Source organism: Egretta garzetta, unplaced genomic scaffold (genome assembly GCF_000687185.1).
Source record: "Egretta garzetta isolate BGI_Z169 unplaced genomic scaffold, ASM68718v1 scaffold234, whole genome shotgun sequence".
Taxonomy (NCBI): Eukaryota; Metazoa; Chordata; class Aves; order Pelecaniformes; family Ardeidae; genus Egretta; species Egretta garzetta.
In genome coordinates, this window is record NW_009259528.1 from 635,140 (window position 1) to 655,827 (window position 20,688).

The 20,688-nt window shown below is 49.8% G+C and overlaps 1 protein-coding gene across 1 annotated transcript in view; it reads left to right on the forward strand.

The window, feature by feature from the left end:
• The window catches only part of ASAH2 (N-acylsphingosine amidohydrolase 2), a 20,297-nt gene extending 1,170 nt beyond the window's left edge, over positions 1 to 19,127 (forward strand). Inside the window, exons 2-21 of the mRNA XM_035893084.1 lie at positions 718 to 880; positions 2,642 to 2,710; positions 3,119 to 3,268; positions 3,822 to 3,998; positions 4,403 to 4,530; positions 5,121 to 5,198; positions 6,231 to 6,351; positions 6,671 to 6,796; positions 7,193 to 7,279; positions 8,726 to 8,830; positions 8,966 to 9,047; positions 9,531 to 9,646; positions 11,136 to 11,230; positions 11,904 to 11,943; positions 12,710 to 12,805; positions 13,676 to 13,771; positions 14,395 to 14,544; positions 14,815 to 14,874; positions 15,586 to 15,674; positions 18,938 to 19,127. Of these exons, the coding sequence (XP_035748977.1) occupies positions 728 to 880; positions 2,642 to 2,710; positions 3,119 to 3,268; positions 3,822 to 3,998; positions 4,403 to 4,530; positions 5,121 to 5,198; positions 6,231 to 6,351; positions 6,671 to 6,796; positions 7,193 to 7,279; positions 8,726 to 8,830; positions 8,966 to 9,047; positions 9,531 to 9,646; positions 11,136 to 11,230; positions 11,904 to 11,943; positions 12,710 to 12,805; positions 13,676 to 13,771; positions 14,395 to 14,544; positions 14,815 to 14,874; positions 15,586 to 15,674; positions 18,938 to 19,127 (2,208 nt within the window). The 5' untranslated portion in view covers positions 718 to 727. The remainder of the gene's footprint in view (positions 1 to 717; positions 881 to 2,641; positions 2,711 to 3,118; positions 3,269 to 3,821; positions 3,999 to 4,402; positions 4,531 to 5,120; positions 5,199 to 6,230; positions 6,352 to 6,670; positions 6,797 to 7,192; positions 7,280 to 8,725; positions 8,831 to 8,965; positions 9,048 to 9,530; positions 9,647 to 11,135; positions 11,231 to 11,903; positions 11,944 to 12,709; positions 12,806 to 13,675; positions 13,772 to 14,394; positions 14,545 to 14,814; positions 14,875 to 15,585; positions 15,675 to 18,937) is intronic.
• Positions 19,128 to 20,688: the final 1,561 nt, after the last annotated feature.

The following is a 20,688-nucleotide window of genomic DNA, read 5'->3' on the forward strand; positions in this document are numbered from 1 at the left end:
GGCATGGGGAACAGCGTATTTTCCTATAGCCACATTTTGAATAATTTTCCTTGTTAATCTTTAACACAAACCAGAACTCTGTCCAAAGAGGAAGAACAACGTGCGAACGGCAAACCCAAAGAGCTCTGCGTGTGGTGAATAGAGCTGGCATCCGTGTGTGGGGTCTTATCTTGTAGAGCTGTCATGGCCACTCCTTTCCTAGCCAGGGGAGAACGGCCCGTGCGCACGCAACGGGGGGCGCTCTTCTCCCGCCGCGTGTCCCAAACCGACCCTGCTTCTGCCGCCAGCATTGTTCTCCGAGGTGCCCCGAGCACACGTGCAGCAAAGAGCTGCGAGGCTTGGGGCTGCAGCGCCTCCGTGGACGCAGGGTCTGGTGGAAGGCTGCGGGGTTTATTTAAAAGATTTCTTCAGAAGAGTGAGCAGAGCGTCCGGGGGAGCGCAGGGTCGGCAATTCGGCCACTCGTCCTGCCCCCCCGGGCCTTGTGATGGGGAGTGAGCACTGCTCGCGGGAGACGTAGTTTTGCTGTCTTAAGCAGGTTGAAAAATAACTCCATTTCCCATCCTTATTGCTGCCGCTGCCTGCCCTGGTGCTGGGGCGGGAGGACACAAACCGGCACCGGCTCCCTGAGGGTGCAACGTGCTGCCCCGGGTGGGACGTGCCCAACGGCGGGGCTGTCACACCTGCCCCCCCCCACGCGCTCCTTTCTGCCTTCGCAGCGCCCCCACCATGTGTGGGAAGAGGTCCAAGTGCTCCTTCTCCCGCCTGGAGGTGATCCTCATCGTTTGCCTGGTGCTGATGATAACGGTGACCGTGGTGCTCCTCACCCTCCACTTCCTCACCAAGGAGAGCAACGGCAAGTTGAGTTGGCTCAGCCCCGCCGTCGCGCCCTGCTCGCCGTGTGTGGTAACTCAAATTGAAGAGATGCAGACGGAGGGTCACCGGGCCGCCACTGAGCCTCCCTCCCCTTCCCTGTACGTGGTCCTCTCGCACAGCCATGGCACGGGGCTGCTGCTGGCCATGCCGGCACGGTGGGCAAACCCAACGCGAGGATCTTGTGGGGCGTGGATGCTCAGCCTCGGGGCTGGTGGGTGAGGCTGGCCGCGGGGATCCGGACAACCCCCCTTCCCTCTCTCCGCCTGGTGGAAGGGGTCCCAAGAGCCCCCACTCCCAGCACCACACCAAGGAGCTCCACAGCTGTGGCAGTTCAGGCCTCCAACCCCATCACCAGGCATGGGGCAGGTGGGCGTTGGGAACTGCCCGAATTAACTCTCAATTCGCTGCCAACGCACTCCACGCTTGTCCTCTGGAGAGAGACAATCTCATGGGGGAGGAAAACATTCCGGTGTTCCCATGAGACATGAGCCCCTTCCCAGAGCTGGGGGTCTCCCCTGCCCTGATGGGGCATCACCCAACATGTCAACGGTGGGACCTTCCAATTTCTAGATTTTTCATCTCGAATTGGATGTAGTTCGCACTTTCTTCATGTTTTTTAGGTTGTAACACGTGGCAGCTTTGCCCAGGCGACTCCTCGCTGTCACAGCTCTCAGCGGAGGAGGTGGAGGAACGGTAGTTTTAACGGGTAGCCCTGTTCACTCACGGCATCTTAGATGAGAAAAATGCCCTGTGGTCAGTCTGGGGCCAGTGTGAGTGTTCCAGTTCTCTGCCTTAAGTGACAGCCTCGGCAAGGCCAGACTGGGAAGGCCAAGCATCCCCTTATCCTGATACCCTGCCTCGAGCAGCAGCGGCCGGCTGGGGAAGGCTGTGAGAACAGATCCAGCACATAGAAATATTTTTCCACGGTGTTATCTCAGCTTCCAGTGATCTGTGGCTTGGGGATTTCCTGAGATGCAGATAATTTTTTAATTTAAAAACCTGAATTAATAGCCCTCAGTGGCTTTTTTTCCATAAGTTTGTCCAGGCTCTTCATCCATCCTGTAGAAAGACTTCTGCACCTTCATGGTGGCTGGGATGAGACACAGTCTCCTTCGGGAGTCCTTTTCCTCACTGCTTGCCTGGAGGTCATTGCCCAGAGCTGCTTTTCCCTTCTTTGAGCTTCTGCTGGCTCTGCTGTGATCTTTTTTTTTCGAGACCAGGGCACCAGCGCTGGATACAGGACATGTTGGAGGCACTGGGGTGACACATGGATGTGCCTGTCTTTCTTCTCTGGTCCTTTCTCGGTAGCTCCTGACACGCCATCCCCTTTTTTCTCACTGCTGCTGAGCTGAATTTTTGGTGTGAAAGCAGCTCTTACACCCTTGGATGGGTTTCCTGCATGGTAGTAGTGGGCTTGGAGAGCTAAATCGGCAAAGCTAGGCTTGTTTCCCCCTCGCTGTGACTCACAACACATTTGACACAGCCCAGCGACCCCTTCTTATGAGCTCCCGCTGCAGTTCTTCATGCCTGGTCCACCCTTTACCTCCCCAAATGCCTTTAAAGCCTCAGCACACTTTGACCACCCCGACAGCCCATTGGAAACGCAAGCAGGCAGTGGAGCCCCTTGTCCATGGCCCTGCTGAGTCCTCTGGGGATGTCGAGCAGGTTTATCTCCTTAAACAGGCTGGGTTGCCTCTTCTGTCCCCAATTCTGCTTGCTCCTGTCTCCATTAATCTACTGCTTATCCTTGTTCCAGGTTCCAAAGAGGCAATAGCAAACTACTTACTGGGCGTGGGTCGGGCTGACTGCACGGGACCTGTGGCAGAAATTCCTCTGGTAAGTTGGGGGAACTGAATGCGGTGTTGGGGGAATACTGATTTTCACCGTCTCCAACTATTTTTTGCAGGACTTCTGGTTTAGAGGGTCTGCCTTGCCAAATGGTTGTCGTCTTCAAACATTAGGTGAAATTTGTTTGAGGCTTTGTGCAGCCTGGTCTGGTGGAAGGTGTCCCTGTCCATTGCAGGGGGGTTGGAACCAGGTGATCCTTAAGGTCCCTTCCAGCCCAAACCATTCCATGATTCGATGATTCTTGCAATCACAGTGCTAGACAGTTGCAGCTCTGAGTGTTCATCTGTTGAATGAGTCCCCTGACCCTCTGGCGAATCTACTCAGAAAAATACATGCAAATGAATACATCACTCAATGTTTTGGCTGCCTGGGCTTGATGGAGCTCTTCCCTTCCAGATGGGATTTGCCAACCCAGACCAGGTGGGCAGAGGGCTTCTCATGCGCCTCTACAGCCGAGCCTTCATTGTGGTAGACCTTAACAACGCCAGGCGAGTCGTGTTTGTCAGCGCAGACATAGGAATGGTGTCTCAGAGGCTGAGGCTGGAGGTACGTGGCTGGAAATGAATGACTGGCACGGTTTGGGTTGTTGCTGGGTATTAGCATTAAGGTTGTAGTCATTGCTGAGTAATCTCAAGCATGGCAGGACACAGGCTGTTTGCTTTGGGATCCCCTGGCAGCACAATCTTGGAGAGGCATCCCATCTCTGCTGAAGAAGAGCTTTGGATTCCTCAGCAATTAAGGCTGGACTCTGACCATGCTTTTCTTAGCAGAAAAATTATCACAAATACATTATCATGGTGCTTGTGTAATGCTGGGTCTCCAGCACCACAGAGGAGGGAGGGAGAACTGGGGACTCCTTGAGTGATCTGGGTTTTGCTGCACGTTGGCCATAGAGGTCTTCACTTACCAGATGTTATTATTTTAATGCTCTTGCCAAGTCAAGAGCTATAACCTACTTGTTGTGACACCAGTATGGGAGTATCAGGCAGAAAGAGCGAGGAGGAAGATGAACAGTTGAGGTTTTTGCAAGGGCTTATACAAATCTCCGTAGCCTTTGGGCATAAAAAAGGGTTTTTTAGGACCACCTCCTTCCTCTTAGGTGCTCAAGAAACTGAAGAGCAAGTACGGCAACCTGTACCGACAGGACAACGTCATCCTCAGTGGCACCCACACGCACTCAGGGCCTGGTGGCTACTTCCAGTACACTCTCTTCTGGATCACCAGCAAAGGGCTCATCAGACCATCCCTCAATGCTATCGTGAATGGCATTGTAAAGGTTGGTGCCATCCCGTCTGTTGACATGAGAGCTCATAAATGCAGAAAAGGTGTGGGGAGATACGTTTGTGACTGGCAGAGCCCGTGCCGTGGTGTTCATGGTAGCACCTCCAAAAGCCACAGTCTTAAAACACACTTGGAAGTAGGTTTATGGTCACCAGTGAAATCAGATCACAAAATAGAAGCCTTGAAGTCTTTCTTTAGAAAGAGACGGTTGTGGGCGGTTTCAAAATATTATCATAATTTTCTAGAATTTTAGGCTACTTAAGAAAAAAAAAAAATAGCAGCCCCCAAATTCCCAAGAAAAGGTTGGAGACAGGCAGGGAGGGAAAAAGAGTTTTTCCAGATAATCTCACATATGCCTTGCATGCATGGACTAACATTCCCGGCTTTCCTGCTTTTCAGAGCATTGATATAGCACATCAGAACATGAGGAAAGGAAGGCTGTTTATAAACAGAGGTGTTGTAGAAAACAGCCAGATCAACCGGAGCCCTTTCTCCTATCTTGAGAATCCAGCATCTGAACGAAGCAGGTAAAAGCTCCTCAAGCAGGAGAGAAACAGAGCCCTGAGGAGGACCCTTTGGTAGAGACCATGACCCAGCTGCCTTGCAGTTGGTATTTCTGGTCGTTGGTGGGATGGTTGAAAAAGTGGAGCCAAGCCCATGGCAGAATGACCCTGTTGCCATCCCGGGTGCTTGGGTGTGTGCATCCCCAAAACTCAGTTGCAAGAGTGGGCTTGAAAGTTGTGGTTACCCCCTCCAAGTATGCAACGCATGGGCCAAGGATGTGACCTTATGCTGTGTTAAAAAAAAAAAAAAGTAGTCTTTAGTAGATGTTGGCATTCGAGTCAGATGGCATTGAAGTGCATGAATTTGTATTCAGAGCGAGCTCCTCTCTCCATCCCCTGGAGAAGAAGTGCCTGAGGTCAGCAACAGCCATAACTCTCCTTACCTTCACAGCTATTTTCAGATGCTCCTCTAAGGTCTCACTGTGTCTGGTAATAACTGTAATAACCTCTTCATTTCCTTGCTCAACCTAGTGGAGATCTAACATGTCTGAGCAGCGCGGAGCATGACCACGGCTCTGGCGCTGATGGGATTTCCCTGCTTCATTTTCATCCAGGTACTCATCCAACACAGATAAAGAAATGGTGCTGCTGAAGATGGTAGATGGGAATGGACAGGAGCTAGGCCTTATCAGGTACTGACCACCAGAGTAACACATTTGCCTCCAAATCCTCATAAGCCACAATTCTGTAGCAGTTCTGTCTTTCTGCACAAGCTGTCCTTCCCAGCGCTGACCCTTCCCCATGGAGCATCGCTCCCAGGTAGTCACCAGGTCTCTGAGGGAACAGTAAGTGAGAGTCCATGAGTGGACAAACCAGGTCAGTGTCCCATATCTACTCTGGGAGATACAGCAGCACCTGGCCCATCTACAGCTGGGCACATCTCCTGGCATGACCCAAAGGCATCTGGGAAGATGACCGTAGCTGGTCTTCACTTGTAGGGGTGCAGAAAAATCCCCTTTGGGGCTCTTGCTGTGCCCCTCCAAGCAGATCCCGGCCCCAGCATCTCCAGGACCCTTTGGGCTCCTCTTCTTGTGGCTGTTTTCTTTAACACCCCATGTTCCGTGGGAACATGCCATTCCTACAGGCAGCATTTACAACGCCCGTCCTATCAACAGATCTGTGGGGCATATTTGGCCACGCGAAGTTCAGAGCTCAAGGCCAAGCCAAAGAAGTAACGTGCAGTAGCAAAGCCATAATTGCGATTTCCTCATTTAGAAGTCACGAGTGAGAGCATGACTGCATTAAGGGGAAGAGGAGGGGTTTCTTTTTTGTAAGAATGAAAGTATTCCTTTTTTTCATCGTTGACTCCTCCTTGTTTCTTTGAAGCAAGGAAATAAAAATCCCTCCAAAATGTAGTTCTTTGGACTCAGAAAAGAGTCAGCTGAGCTCAGAAATAGCTCTTGGTGGCCCTGACAATTATGGTGCTAAATTCTTGTGGCCTTGAGACCTGGACCGTCATAGCCATGAGCCCTCTGGTCAGGAAGGGAGAGGATGGGAATAACTCTGCCCTTGTCAGTCCATTCCTAGGTACCAACAGTCTGCGTTGGTATTGTCCCAGGGAAAATTCCATAAATCAGTTGCCAATATATGGATCAAACAAGTCAATTGCCAATATATAGACTGAACAGTGCATTTCCTGTGCATGTCTTCTGCCCCCTCTTCAGCTGGTTTGCCGTGCACCCGGTCAGCATGAACAACACAAACCATCTTGTGAACAGCGACAACGTGGGCTACGCGTCCTACTTGTTTGAACAGGAGAAGAACAAGGGGATGCTTCCCGGAGAGGTGGGAGTGTTCTCCGCCTCCTGAAAACCGTGGGGGGAAAAGTGTGGCAGCAGGGAGGGGACGGTTGGGGCTTTCTGTGGGTCAGAGCGGGTTCTTTCAAACAGTGGAATATTCTCCCTTGCTCTGCCTGTCCCTAACCCTTGGGACACTCCTAGATCCCCATTCCAGTCCTCCCAGTCACTTCAGAAACGTTTACCGGCATCGCGTGCTTATCAACCGGCTGTAAAGGACGAGGGAAAGGGAGCAGGGAGAGCTGCAGGTGATGTTTGCAGTCGCCACAAGGCACTACAACCTGTCTGGCCACGTCTGGTTTTGGCAGGGCTCGTTTGTTGCCGCTTTTGCGTCCTCCAACCTGGGAGATGTGTCGCCCAACACCAAAGGCCCGTTCTGCGTGAACACGGGGGATTCGTGCGACAACCCGCAGAGCAGCTGTCCCGTGGGGGGGGTAAGTAGCACCTCACCCGCTCTGCGCCGGCGGTTGGCAAGGGGGCAACTCGGGGTGGAGCAGCAAATACAGACCCGCGTGGTGGAACACTGTGCCTGAAGAGGACATAACCCCCCCCCGCCCCAAACGCACCCCTTTTTGGCCTATTCTGGATGCCTCTTTCAGGAACTCGCTGTGTCTTGCCCTCATACACGCTGTTTTCTGGTCATTCAGCCCAAACTGAAATTTGTCGTGCTACAAAGGTTAACGTAGTGACCCGGTGCCCAAACTTGAGATGGCTAGTGAGATGCCATCAGCCCCCATGGAAGGACAGCCGCTTGCAAACTCCTCCACTTGGCAGTGCTGCATCATCTCCACATTCACTAATCTCTAGCATTTAAACAAATCCCTTGACAGGCAGCGATGTGCATGGCCATGGGTCCTGGCAGTGACATGTTTGAGAGTACGAGAATCATAGGACACAATATCTACTTGAAAGCAAAGGTAGGTGATGTTTTGCTCTATGTGCACATGTGCATGCTGTTACTACAGGGATGCTCATCTGAGCAACTTTCTCAAACCTGTTTCTATGAACGTTTGTAGAATTAAATTACGCTAATACCCGTATTTCCATGCTTAAGGAAAAGCTTGCTGATTATTCAGAAATCACATGCTTTTATTTAGAGACATCATTGCAGGCGCTGCAATTTGAAAATGTCGGTTTGGGCTTTTAATCGCAGTCCTCCTCATCAGTACGTAATGTGCATGTTGTCCCTTTTAATCTCCCCCTCCCTCCCGCCCATCCATGCCTCTCAGGGCCGTCACGATGTGAAAAATCACGTGTTGAAGACGCCTAGAAGTGGCGTCCAGCGACACCACCACGTACCACTTGTTGGCCATCTTTGGCATCACGCTCCCAAACTAATGCAAGTGTGAGCTAAAACGTGGCAGCTTAAACCTCCACAGGAGGTGCTCACCCGGCCCCGCGTGACTTTGCATTCACTCAGCTGGTGTCCTCCACCCTACGGGCTCCCTTACGTCGCCTGTGTCCTCGGGCTCCCGAGTCACTTGAATTTACCGGTTCCCCTTCTGCAGCTCCATATAATGTGAGAGTAGCCAGTAACAGGCCATTTTTTGGCACCATTTCAGGGACAGGAGCTTGTAGGAGCTGTAACGGGTCCAGCAGAGGAGTAAGAGCAGAAGGCTTGATGGTTTCCTTTTAACTGCCATTTCAGATGCTTGCCCTGAAGTCACTCCAGGCCGATCGTGACTTGCAAGTGAAAGATTGTCCCAGCCAGAGTGGCCCGGGGTGTGTCTCAAATGGCAAGGGGAAACATTGCTGTCATTTTTAACACTGCAGTCTCTTGGCCTTCAAAGGCCGTGTCCTCCATTCCTTCCTGCAGTTACCGGAATATTACTAAACCTGTACAGCTTCTGGCCACGCTTTGCATGGACCAGCTCGAGGTACCTGTGCCAGAAAAGCACTCACCGAGGAGCTGAAAGGCTTAGCTCTCAGCCATAGCATAAATGCGTGGTAAAGTCCATGCGTTTCAAAGCACTGAATGCAACAAAGCGCATTTTTCTCCTAGAAAACATTTTTTGTGGTTGGTCTAAGACATGAGAAATGCCAAAAGGTGGCAACGAGGACAAAGAAGCTGCTGTCCTCGTGGGACGGGTGCGTGTTTCAGCTGCAAAAGGAAAGGCACGCACAGAACTGCTGACCGCAGAGTGTCCCCTCTGTGTTACTGGCGATGGGGAGAGCTTGCAGGACTTTGGGCGTGCAGGATATTGAGATGGGGGGATAAACAAAGGAGCTTGAGATCTTCCTTTAACAAAAGACTGCTGCAAGGTGTCCACAGACTCAAGACATAATTCCTATAGCTGACTCTCAGGAGAGCTGGGCTCCTGATTTCTTCTTCCTCAAGGATTTCCACCTTGTGTGTCCCTTAGGAGCTGTATGAAAAAGCTTCCCAGGAGGTCACAGGACCCCTCAGCTCAGCTCACCAGTGGGTGAACATGAGTGATGTCTTGGTGGAGCTCAATGCCACACACACGGTAAGAGCGGGAGCTCCTGGGACGCCGGTTTAAGGAAGGAAGAAGCGTTAGATTCTCACAGCAGGACTTGGCACACTGTGGGGAACCGGTTTTAAAATACTTCTCTGGCATTTTTTTTTCTCCCTTCTGATTAAGGTTAAAACATGTAAACCAGCCTTAGGACACAGCTTTGCTGCGGGGACTACCGACGGAGTGGGGGCTTTCAACTTCACCCAAGGTAACTTAGGGACCAGATGCCAATATGGCTTTGTACATGGGGCATCCCCCAGATAGAGTCAAACCCCCATAGTCATTTAAGAACATCAATGGTTGGTTCAACCACAATGTCCAAAGGGGTGTTTTTAGGAAGGTGTGATCTTACAGCCCTATCTCAAGTTTGTCTGTGTTTGTCAGAGAGCTTCTGGAGAAGGCTATGACCATGCTCTGAAGGAAGGAGAGTGCTGGATGGGGAGTGGGGAGAAAAAAGAGCGGGCTTTGGGACAATCTTTCTCATTTGTTCTCATTACCCGAAGGCTGCCAAGATGGAGCTCAGCTGGGCTAAAGCTTGGCTCTTCAAACCACCCCAGAAAAGGGAGACAGTCAGAATCCACTGAGAAACATCCTATCCCACATAAGGGAGGGGGCAATAAATGGGATCTCCATCCGATAGCTGCTGGAGCAGCTGAAGGAACAGCGTTTAAAAAGATGTTTCCCCCTCAAGGCTCAGTAGAAGGGGACCCGTTTTGGGATGGAATCCGGGACCAGCTGCTGGGAGAGCCGTCCAATGAAACGAAAGCCTGCCACAAACCCAAGCCAATCCTCTTCAGCACTGGAGAGGTAAGGATGCACCAGTGTGTGCCCTGGAAAGCGCAGAGGTTGCTGATCTGGGCTGGGTTTTGGTAGGGCATGGGGTTCTCCAGCATGACCCCCCTCCGAGCACGACCGACACTGCAGCTCCAGCAGGTTGCTCAGGGCCCTGTCCAGAAGAGTCAGGGCAGTCAGCAAGGATGGAGATCCTCCGCTGCTTGTGTCCCCATCCCAGGGATGCCCCACTCACAGGGAAGGGCTATTTCTTAGGGCCAGCCTCTGCAGAGCTGCTGCCCCGTTGGTCCCAGCCCATCCCCATGCTCGGGGCTGCTCTGTCCTGGGCAGGACATGGTGTTTGTTCTTACTGAACTTTCCCAAAATCCTGCTTACAACTTTCAAAGAAAATTGATGCCCCATTTTCCACCTGCTGGTCCTTGGCATTAAGGCAGATGTACTGTAGTGGCGCGGGATCATGTCCAAGGTCCTTTAGAGCACTTAGAGGATGCCATCTGGATGAGGTGGTTCGTTGTTACGCCTTTCATCAGTCTCTTGAAAAGCTTTCCTAGTGTCACTTTGTGTTCAGTCAGCTCCTCACCTCATCTGTCCTAAAAAGAGGTCCCAGTGCAGAACCCCGTCCCACCCCACCCCCTCTGTCCAGGATGGTGCTACTGAGAGTAAATTACATGTTGTTCTTACAACTTTATCACCTTTGGAGCATCCTTTTATCGATGATCTGCCAGGCCTCCTGCTTCTGATGTGCTTCACAGGGTTTGGTCATTCATGCTTTGTCCCCAGTAAGTCGCTCCTCAAAAATCTCTTTGGCTTGCTGGAGTGGGATTTTGCATTTCACTTGCTGGAGCTGTGCCATGCTTGAGCTCTTGTTCTTATTTTCCTTTTAGCAGGCTGCTTTACCTCGCTATATTTTTTTGAGATGAAATGCTGCTGTAGTGTGAGTTTTGGCTGCTGCAATGGTGCCAAGTCCGAGTACGGTGTGGTCCCTGCTAAGGGGCAGTTTGAAGTCAGGGCTAGGTCCAGGGTTCCCCGAGCGTCACCCTCTGGGTGGCTTAGAAACTCTCCCTCTGCATCGCAGCTGATGGCGCATTTGCTCGGCTAACGAAGGGTAACCATCATTTCCTGTCGCCGTCGGGCGCTCTGACTGCGCTCATTCACTCTTGCTCCCCGGGTCGGACGATGACCTTACTGACCCAGACACCATCCTCTTCCCTTGCAAGTGGGGGATTTGTAGGTGCTGCCCTGGCCTTATTGACCACTTTGCTTTAAGCTGCCCCTCTGGAAACCTCTCTTTTTTTTGCCTTATCCATACTATTTACGCTTGCCTTATCTGCCTGTTACGGTCAGACAACTTGCTCTACGTGAGAAGGTAAAACGCTTCCTCATGTGCCTGTCTACAAAGGAAATTTATTTGCCCGGATTATGAGTGTAGGAGGGAAAACGTGTCAGCTATTTTTGCTTTGGCTACCATCCTACAATGGTCATATCCGCTTTTTTTTCACCTCAGATGACTTGGCCTCACCCGTGGCACCCTGACATCGTGGATGTTCAGATTGCTGCCATCGGATCGCTGGCAGTCGTCGCTGTGCCTGGAGAGTTCACGTATGTGGTTCTTTGGCCTTGTTTTATGTGTTGCAGCCGGCAGTGTTTTGTTCAAACCACCCGCGATCCTTCTGCATGCAGGGGGAAAGGGGGTGCAGGCTAAAAATCGCCCCCTCCATAGGAGAGCTGGGGGGGCTCTGCACATAGACGCCCACTGCATGCACCTCCCTGTGCGCTGTCTCCTCTCGTTACCTGGGGGTTCCTGTTTTCTCCTCCATTCCGTACACTGGCCAGGGGAAAGAACGAGACACAAACAAGCTTCCTTACTTTAGCTCTGCACTGCAAAGTGTAGTGTCAATGAAACGAAAGGAATGTGTTAACTTTGATTATTTTTTTAAATTTTTTTTCCCCACTGCAAACACCATAGCGATGAATTGCACTGACTGTTGATGGTACAAAGGTGAAAATCTGGATGGGACAATGATTTATGCCTAGCACCTTTTTTTCTACCCCACCCTGCCCTGGGCTGCCCCCAGGCTCATCCTGGCTGTGGGCTGGGATGAAGTATGTGGAACGTTTGGAGGTGGTTTGGTGGAGCTCAGCGCAGAGCCCCTCAGGGGATGCTGGGCAGCGCTGCAAGTGCTCCGTGAATCACTGGTGGTGTCCAACCAGGGCTTCCCGCTTTCGCTCCCTGCGTTCCGGGAGGCTGACCTTGTTCCCTTACTGCCCCCAGGACCATGTCTGGACGCAGGCTACGGGAAGCTGTTAAAAGAGTAAGTAAGTTGCTGAGGAAGAGGCTTCTCCAGAGCAGCCTATCTGGAACGTCACATTTCCTGATCCTTCCGTTCTTTTCCTGGTCTCCCCCATGATCTGTGGGGGCATGGGTCTCAGGTCTCATAGATGTTTGCTGCTCACAGTTGCTTCGGACACATTTTGCACGTGCTTACAGGCATGCAGGGGGACGAATCTCCTCCCCCAAAGCAGCAAACTGACCGAGTTCCAATCCATTAAGCCAAGGCGGGGTTATTCAGCTGGGATCCAGGCATAACTGGCGCTAGCTGGCATTCTGTCAGGTGTTTAGGTGGCATTCTTAAGGTGTTTAGCTCCTTAAGCCCTACCAGGATTTTGCAACATGAGAACAACTGGAAAAAATGGCAAATGTATCTTTTCGGTTTTGCTGATTGATTTGTCCTATTCTCAGCTGCAGCCTAAATACCATCTTAACCTCAGCCGCTGCCTCAACTCACCGAGCCTGCCGTACATAGTTATAGCGCTGCTTTTCTTAGGAGTATATCTGCCTCAAAAAAGCCCCTAAATTTATTGAATTTACTGGAGTATGAGGTCACTTCTCTTTTTCTTTGGGCAGTGAGTATGAGAAGTTAATAAAGGCAAATTACACTTGTAGCATTGCATTCCTGAACATCCCGCCCCCTCCCCACTGTAACTTTGTATTCTGGCTTGGTGAATAACAACAACAACAAAAATGTAATTGGGCATTGAGCAGCTGTTCCGAGATAAGTGATTTATTTCCTTTCTTAGGAATTTGATTCTCATGGTACACCAAGGATGGATGTCGTAATTGCAGGGCTGTGCAACGTCTACACCCATTACATTACCACCTATGAAGAATACCAGGTAAATGTTAAAATTGCAGATTGAGCGTGCTTAACTGAGTTCAGCTTTTGGCTACATGGGATGATAATTCATGTGAAATGATCTGTGTTTAGAGTACTTTTCCTTTGCCACAAAAAGCTGAAGAATCTGTGGCAGAAATCATGAGACCTCCTTGTTTATTCTGGCCTAGACAACGTGGCCCAAGGGCCAGTGTGGTTTCCTGACCGTAGCCAGAGAATATGTATGGATGCTTTAATGTGGAAATGGTCAGATGTACTGAAGGGAGCTCCTGTGAGTTCAGGTCTGGTTTAGTAATCTCCTGATGACTTGGATGAATTAGAAATTATCTTCACAAGGTGGCAAAATTGTCAGCAGAAAGATTTGGAGTTGCAGGGTCGTAAGTTGAACATGAATGGCTGTGCCATATTGCTGTGGAAAAGACCACAATACGGCTTGTAAGACCCAGTTTTAAGGGTCCCCACGAAGCATGAGAGATGCTGTGCTTTGAGGAAGATGTGGACCGTTGGAGGGGCTCCTTGGGTTTAGAAACCCTGAACTGGGGGGGAAGGTTGGAAGAACTGGAGTTGTCCAACCCAAAATGTTGGGGAGGAGATGACCTACACCATAAGCCTTTAAAAGAGTAAAAAAGCCGTGATAATTGGAATAGGGACAACCAGTCCTCCCTGTTTGTGATGAATCGGAGAATGAAGAGTAACCTGAAATTGCAGCAGAAACAACTTGGGCAAGTTGCTGGGCTGTCTCCCTCGCAGTAAGGGAGTAAATAAACCCCCACAGGAATAGTGCTGGTCTTGTCTTGGTGCAGTAGGATGAGCTGCATAAACTGCTCAAGAGTCCTTCACACCCTCCTTCTCCAAATTTGTCCTTTGCTAGGTTCAACGATACGAGGCTGCATCGACTATTTATGGGCCGCACACCCTTTCTGCTTATATTCAGCTGTACAGAGGACTTGCAAAGGCTATTGCTACGGTAATCAACATTTTCAATATGCCACATGCTGCTGGAGATATTTAAATCCTGTAAATGGCGATGGCTATATTTGTTCTTCAGTGAGGTTGCGTGAGTGCTACCCTCTCTTTTCTCATAAGAAACAGCTTTTAGAAATTCTTTTGTGGTATGAAAATAATTCCTGTCATGGGGGTCTCATACCACTTGGAAATTCTGGGGGTTTTTGCAGTTCAAAATTTAAGAAATAGGTACCACCAACCTTTCGGTATGGCCTGAAGTTGCTGCTTTTCTACCAAGAGGAAAAACATCTGCTACATTTCTGCTGTACCTGGCAATGTTCATTACCGTTGTATCTGTGGACAACGTGAACGTGCAGGACCCATGGGCGGGTGCTGCCTCTTGTAGTCATGGGATATCCTGGTGGTGGATTTGGGGGACCTCAGCAACAGGGCAGCGGGTGGCCTGTGGGCATTGCTCCTGCATGCAGAGCACAGATGAAGATCCTCTTGTTTGCTTTTACGCTCGCTTTACTGGCCCTCTTCCTAAAATCTGTCTAAGCAATGGGCTGCAGCAGTGATACGATTCATGGGGGGAATACTGGTTATCTACACATACGTATAGTGAGTGCATCTTCCCTCTCCCAGAACACAGTTCAGGATTTGCCACGTGGTCCAGAGCCCCCATTCTTCAATATAAGTAACTTGACCTTGGTGCCTCCTCTCGTTGCCGATCACGCGCCGGCAAAGAAGACATTTGGGGATGTGCTACAAGAAGTCAGGCAACAGTATCGGGAGGTGAGAGACTCAAGGGTTTGCTAAAACATCTTTAGAAAATTGTCTTTAAATTCTTACCCCTCATCCAAGGAAGTTTATGTTTTCCGAAGGGTCGTGGTGCTCTCAGACCAAAAAGGTCTCATTGTTGTCTTAGGGGGTATGGCTGAAAAGGCAGAGACAGCGCTTTCATGCCCCCAAACCACTAAAGCCCTCATATGGCCTCTTCGAAGGATGTTCTTAATGTGCAATATGCTGGCCAGTCTTTAATATAAATCTCAATTTCCTCCACAGAGAGAAGCTGCTGAAGTGACCTTTGTAGGCGCGAACCCCAGGAACTCTGCAGAGACTGGGGTAAATACGATGCACCGACGCTGGAATTGGGGATGTTTGGGTTTAGTGAATGTTTAGTTACCGCCGCTGCCTGGTGCGTTTTAATCTTTGACATTCAGGTTTCAGAAGCAGTAAGGTCATGGGTTTTTTTCTTTACCAGGAGTTCAGAAGAAGATAGTTTCTCCCTTTAGTGTGTGCTTTGGGAATTCATGGCACCAGAAGGCTTTGGGAGAGAAGTCCTTAGTTTGGCCAGATATGGACCACTCATGATCCCTTCATACTACCCAAGCCGAAGGCACCGATGTTGTGCATTAGGCCAGACACTGCTTCTTGGTTGGTATCCAGTGCCATCCGGCCACAGCAAGCATAGTCTCTAGTCTCCCTCCTATCAGCCTGGTGCATTATTTTAATAAAACAAAGAAACTTAGAAAAGTACTTAATTTAGAAAAGTACTTAATTCACCCCATCACTCACCTTGCATAGACATTGATAGTAAATACCTCACCTACCCGTTCTCTTTGTAATGATCAAGTTCTTTACTTGTTCCCTGTGTCATTTATTAGCTTAAATTTGTGCTTTGGCAGTGAAATATAAGCATTTTTGCTCATAATCACTGCATTTGCAAGCAAAGCACACAGAAGCATAGACCCTTCTCCAGTTTAAAGCAACACGGGAAACGAGGGACGTGCCCATCCCTGCAGTGCCTGGCTAACTCTGATATTTTTATTCCAGACCGAGCACAACTTCCTGACGGTGGAGAGGTACGCCAGCACATCCGGGAGCTGGCACGTGGTACAGACCGATGCCTCCTGGGACACCAGGTGGGTGCCCTGACCAGATTTCACTCTTCCACAGGCTCCACAGAGTGATTCAGGTTTAACCTGAAGGGCTTCATTTCAGAGCTCCCGGCTGTAGATTGGTCTTGTCCCTGCAAATGGTGCTCTCTGGGGATGGATCGGTCCATGTTTGGGTGGTTGACTTGTCAAGATCACAACAATCAGTCTTGGGTCTACCTTCTGCGATGAAGGCTTATAAGTATGGGAAAGGTAGAAAGAAGAGCAGGAACTACAGAACGTTCGTGGTCCAACTTGTTCATAGCTCGCCTCCATCTACCTGCTGTGCTGCGCTGATGGATGGGATACCAAATAGAAAATATGAGAGGCTCACCGCAGTATAGTTTTCATAGGGAAAAGTTGGCCAGCTTTGCTGTGCATCATAAAGTAGAAACAGTCAACAATTTTAAAAAGGTTTGTGAGAAAACAAAGTTAAGGTTAGAGATGTCAGGCCTAAGGAGAAGTACCCACGAAGCAGCAAGGCTGGTGCCACATTTCAGAGCTGCAACAGAAGCCAGCACATGGAATAGGAATACCAAAGGTATCTTTTGTCAAACCATTCCATTTCAAGTTACTCCGCTCTTTGGATAAAACCAGACATTTTTCCACCTGCCTCCGCAACCTATCTGTGAGAGACCCGACCCCGAAAAACATCCGTCTTGGGGTCTTCTGACCTTGCGATGTCCCAGTGCAAACACGTAAAGCCTGAGGTCGGAGAGGCAATGCTCCTGACAGCTTTGCTTCATCGGGAAGGTCTTCCTCTGGATTCATGATGAACATTTGGTAGGGCATAATTGTCTCTGCCCAAGTGCAACCAGCTGCTCTCTAAACCCAATCCAGCAGCCAGAACTCTGGCTGTTCCAAGGTGGGAGATGTATTTCTACGTGCGCTTGGAGCTCTGCGTTTGTAAGTAAGTGCCTGCCCTCTGTTTAACACCTGCACTACGTTACCTTGTCACTCTCGTTGATGTCACCCTTTCCAGTCAAGCTGATGGCATTTTATGACACATACATGTAGCCTTGCCTTCTTCCCTCCTCTTCCAAAAACCCAACAGATTTCCCCAAATCTTCACCAGGAGCACTGAAAACTTTTAATAACGCATCACTCAAGAAGATGAAAAAACATATAAAAGTGCAAAACTTGAAGAATGTGCTGACAAGGTGCTGGGAAGACAGGAACCTAGGCATCTTATTTTCCTTCCTGAGAAAGGTGGGACTTTGGATCTCTGAAGGATGCTTCAGTACTTCTGCTGATAAGGAAGAGGAGCTGTTCGGCCTTTTCCTGCCTGAAGGGGCTGGCCGGCAGGCAAACCAAGGCAGGCAGCAATGTGTCCTTCCCTGGTGCCCCAGGAAAGTGCCAAACTGCACAAGAAAGGGGAAATGGTGCTGCTGAGATGGAAATGAGTCACTTCTTACGATGTCAGGGTGTTAACCTTGAGATGTCAGTAATTCAGGTGATGGGGACAGGGAGCATCAAGCGTTTTTTAGCAGATATTAGTGGAGTCAGACTGTGGGTTTTTTACTACAGGAAAAACTATCGTTTGATACCGTTGAATGTGCTGAGATGGCAATAGGAGAGTAGCACAAGGGAACGTGTTATTTGTTAGCTCAGGGTTGCAAAGTGCTGAATAGCCTGCAACCACACTTGTAAAATGCATGTTTTCGGGGATCAAAAGATACGAAGGTTTACTCAGAGGAGGTGCAGCTTTTGGGGAAGGAGATAGCTGTTATCTGCCCTTTGTCCGGCACTCGCCATTGCAGCCGGGACAAACTGGGTGCAGACTTGCCCTTTTGCTGGATGCGTCTTGGTGTTTGCAGTAGAGAAGTGTTCCGCCCCACCCTGCGTCTGCCATGGGGGCAGCAATTGCTTCCTGGGGACTGTTTGGGAGGAGGGGCTGAGCTACAGGCCGGAATTTGCCTGGCCCTGCCTTTAGCAAACTGCCAGCAGAGATAAGGCATGGTTAAACCCCCATGATCACCTGTGAGAAGCCTCTTCCCAGGTGGGCTCTGAGCTACGTTCCAGTTCCTGGAGTCCCAGAGCCATGGTCCTGGAGGGCAGGACAGGGAGGAGGCTGGGTGGTGGCATGGATCCATCACAGTGGCATTTTTAGGTCACAGCATTACAGCCAAGATCAGGTCTGCTCCAGCCCACCTCCCAACAGGGCCAATGTCACAGCTATAGCAGGTTGCCTGGGGCTGTGTCCAGGCAAGTCGGGCTGGTTCCCAAGGATGGAGCCCCACCACCACTTTGAGCTTTGTGCTGTCACCTTTCTGTCATCTCCCAAGACAATATTGTCTTTGTCCCAAGGCAAGCCAGTGTGATCCACAGACAAAACCTCGGGTGAGAGCAACCAGGCAGACATCCGGGCCCTGTCTCAGCCTGTGGTCTCTGTTTACCAAACCAAATTTCCCCCACCATCCACTGTTTTTCACCCAGTAATGTCTGTAAATATTTATTTCAATCTTCTCAGTTAGACTGGTATAGGGAAACTTTTCATTACCATTGCTGATGAATCAACCTTCTGTTCATCTGCTTCCTTTAGTTAAAGCCCTGAAGTAGGGGTGCTGCCTCAGTCGCACTTGATAACTCCCATGTCTGGCCCAGTTGCGGTCAGGGGGAGTACCCAGCAGTGCCCCTCATTGGCAGTATCAAAAGAAGAGCAGGTGAATCTTCCTCATTTCCCCAAGAAGTGCTCCATCACGGTTGGCTGAAAAACCCCTCGCCCCCAGATGACGTGTGGCTGTCTGCAGAGTTTTGAGGTTGAGCAGAAGTGGTTTTGCACAAGGAGTCTGCAAAAGAAAATGGGATTCTGATGTGGAAATGGGTGCCAGAAGCCCTGAGCTTGATTATGATAGATTTTGCTGGTGACCTTCAATAAATACTCGTCTTGGTTCAGCATTCCCCCTGGGAATGCTGCAGGGAAGACTAAGCTGATGAATATTGCTCACAGAGGTAATGTGGTATGGGGTTATGGGGTGGAGTTGGGCATGTAAGAACATGTTGATAGAGATATTCTTCATCTGCAAAAAGAGCCACTGACTTGGTTTTCCATGTTTCCAGATATTTTTCAATCCTTTGCCTTGTTGGTTGCTGCTCTGATAGCCTAAATATATGAGGAAAGGTTAAAAGAAACTCTTAAAATATCCTTAACTGGAGTGCATTCACCTCATTCCACTTAGTGAGCTCTTGGGATATTAAAACAAATGAAAAGTGGGCTTTCTTGCTGACTGCATTTTTTGGTTGTCTGCCAGGTTTTACTGGACCAAAGGATTTCGTGGTCGGAGCAACGTGACCATTGAATGGCACATCCCTTGCGGCACAGAGCCAGGCACCTACAGGATTCGATACTTCGGGCACTACAAGAAAAAACTGCCCAACAGTCACTTTGTCTCTGTTCCATTTGAAGGCACGTCTTCAGCGTTTGAAATCACAGCTCCGTAGGTGGTCTTGTTCATTAAAGGAATCATTTCATTTGGGCAGTAGATTCGGTGTCTGCGATGTTCACAATGTGGCCTGGGAGGTTTTTTGTGGCATACATGAGACTACACATCACTGCTGTCCCACAAGCACTGCTGCTGGGCATCTGTTGCTGTGCAAAGCTTGACCTCCCGCCACGTTTTGACTTTTACCTGCATTCAGTCTCACCAGTCCAATGTATTCCCATTCAAGCAGTTCCTGTCCTGGCCAGATCTTGTTGCAGTTGATCCTCATTGTAATAAAAGATGTAACTGGTTTTCTTCAGTTTTAATGACAAGTGCTTATTGGTTGTGAATAGGCTCTCTCGGAGAGAATTAGTGCATATCGGGAGCTAATCCAGACCATAAAATAGTCCATAAAATAGAGCCCAGTCCATAAAACTGGAAGGAGCTGCTGAATTCACAAGGCATCAGAAGAGAAGACTCCTCAATCGCGCTTGAAGTGCAAAGGAGACCTCTTAGGATGGTAAGGGGATAAATAGGACAGATGCTCATGAGAAAGGTTTGGATATTATTTCATTTGATCATTCTGGTTTAGGGCATTTGGAGGATGGATTCTCTGAGTTAGAAGCCACCGTAGACTATGGGTGGTGGAGGGGCAACAGCGTCATACGAGGTGCCTTGCGCATGGCTCTCCATGAGTCAGTGGGCTGGGTTTCACAGGTGCCTGAAGAGTGGCTGTAGAGGGTCCTACCTGGGAGGCCTCCAGTGAGGAAAGGAAGGTCAGCCACTTGCAAAATAAAATATTGAAGTGGCTGGCAGTTTTCTCCTGCTGGACTGTGTCTCTTCCACAAATGTCACGTTTGAACTGACCGGTGTGCCCAGTGGGCTCAGTGCTGCCCACCACGGCGGGGTTGTGTCATTGCGAGGAGATGCTGGGCAAGTTTTTGGAAGAGAAGCCCTCTAAAAGCTCTCCTAACTACAAGTGGCCTAAGAAACTACAGATGGGCTGGAGACCGCTGAGTCCCTGGAAGAACTATGTATATTTGCTCCGATTTTGCTCTGATTGCTCCAACCTGAAGGTATCATGCATCTGTGGCACTGTCCAGAGGCAGGGTGCTGGGCGAGACAGACTTCGGGGCTGACTTTGACCGCGCTTGTTGTCCTTGTATTAAGCTCCTGCCCAGCCCTCCGACCACAGCAAAGGGCAGCAGATGGCATTTTACACTCTAAATATCACCTTGGGACACGTCAGAAAGATCAAAAGTAAGGATGCTTACATGTGCCGGAGGTTGCTTCAGTAGGAGGCACCAGGGGCCATATGCAGGAGGGGGATTTGGGGAGGAACCTGTTGTTGAGGGAGAATCTGCAGCTGCTTGCAAAAGGTGACTGTTGTCCAGCCAGAGCAGGGTTGGATTCTATCACAAGAAGTTTATATTTCAGGTGCTGCAGATGGAAAACCAGTAAGAATTGAACTTATGCATTAAAGCTGTGGTGACGCAGCTCTGAACAGACCTCAGCCTGCTTCATTTTAGCATCAGGAAGGACACAAGGTGAGCAGATTCTGGCTGGATGAAGGGCGGCCC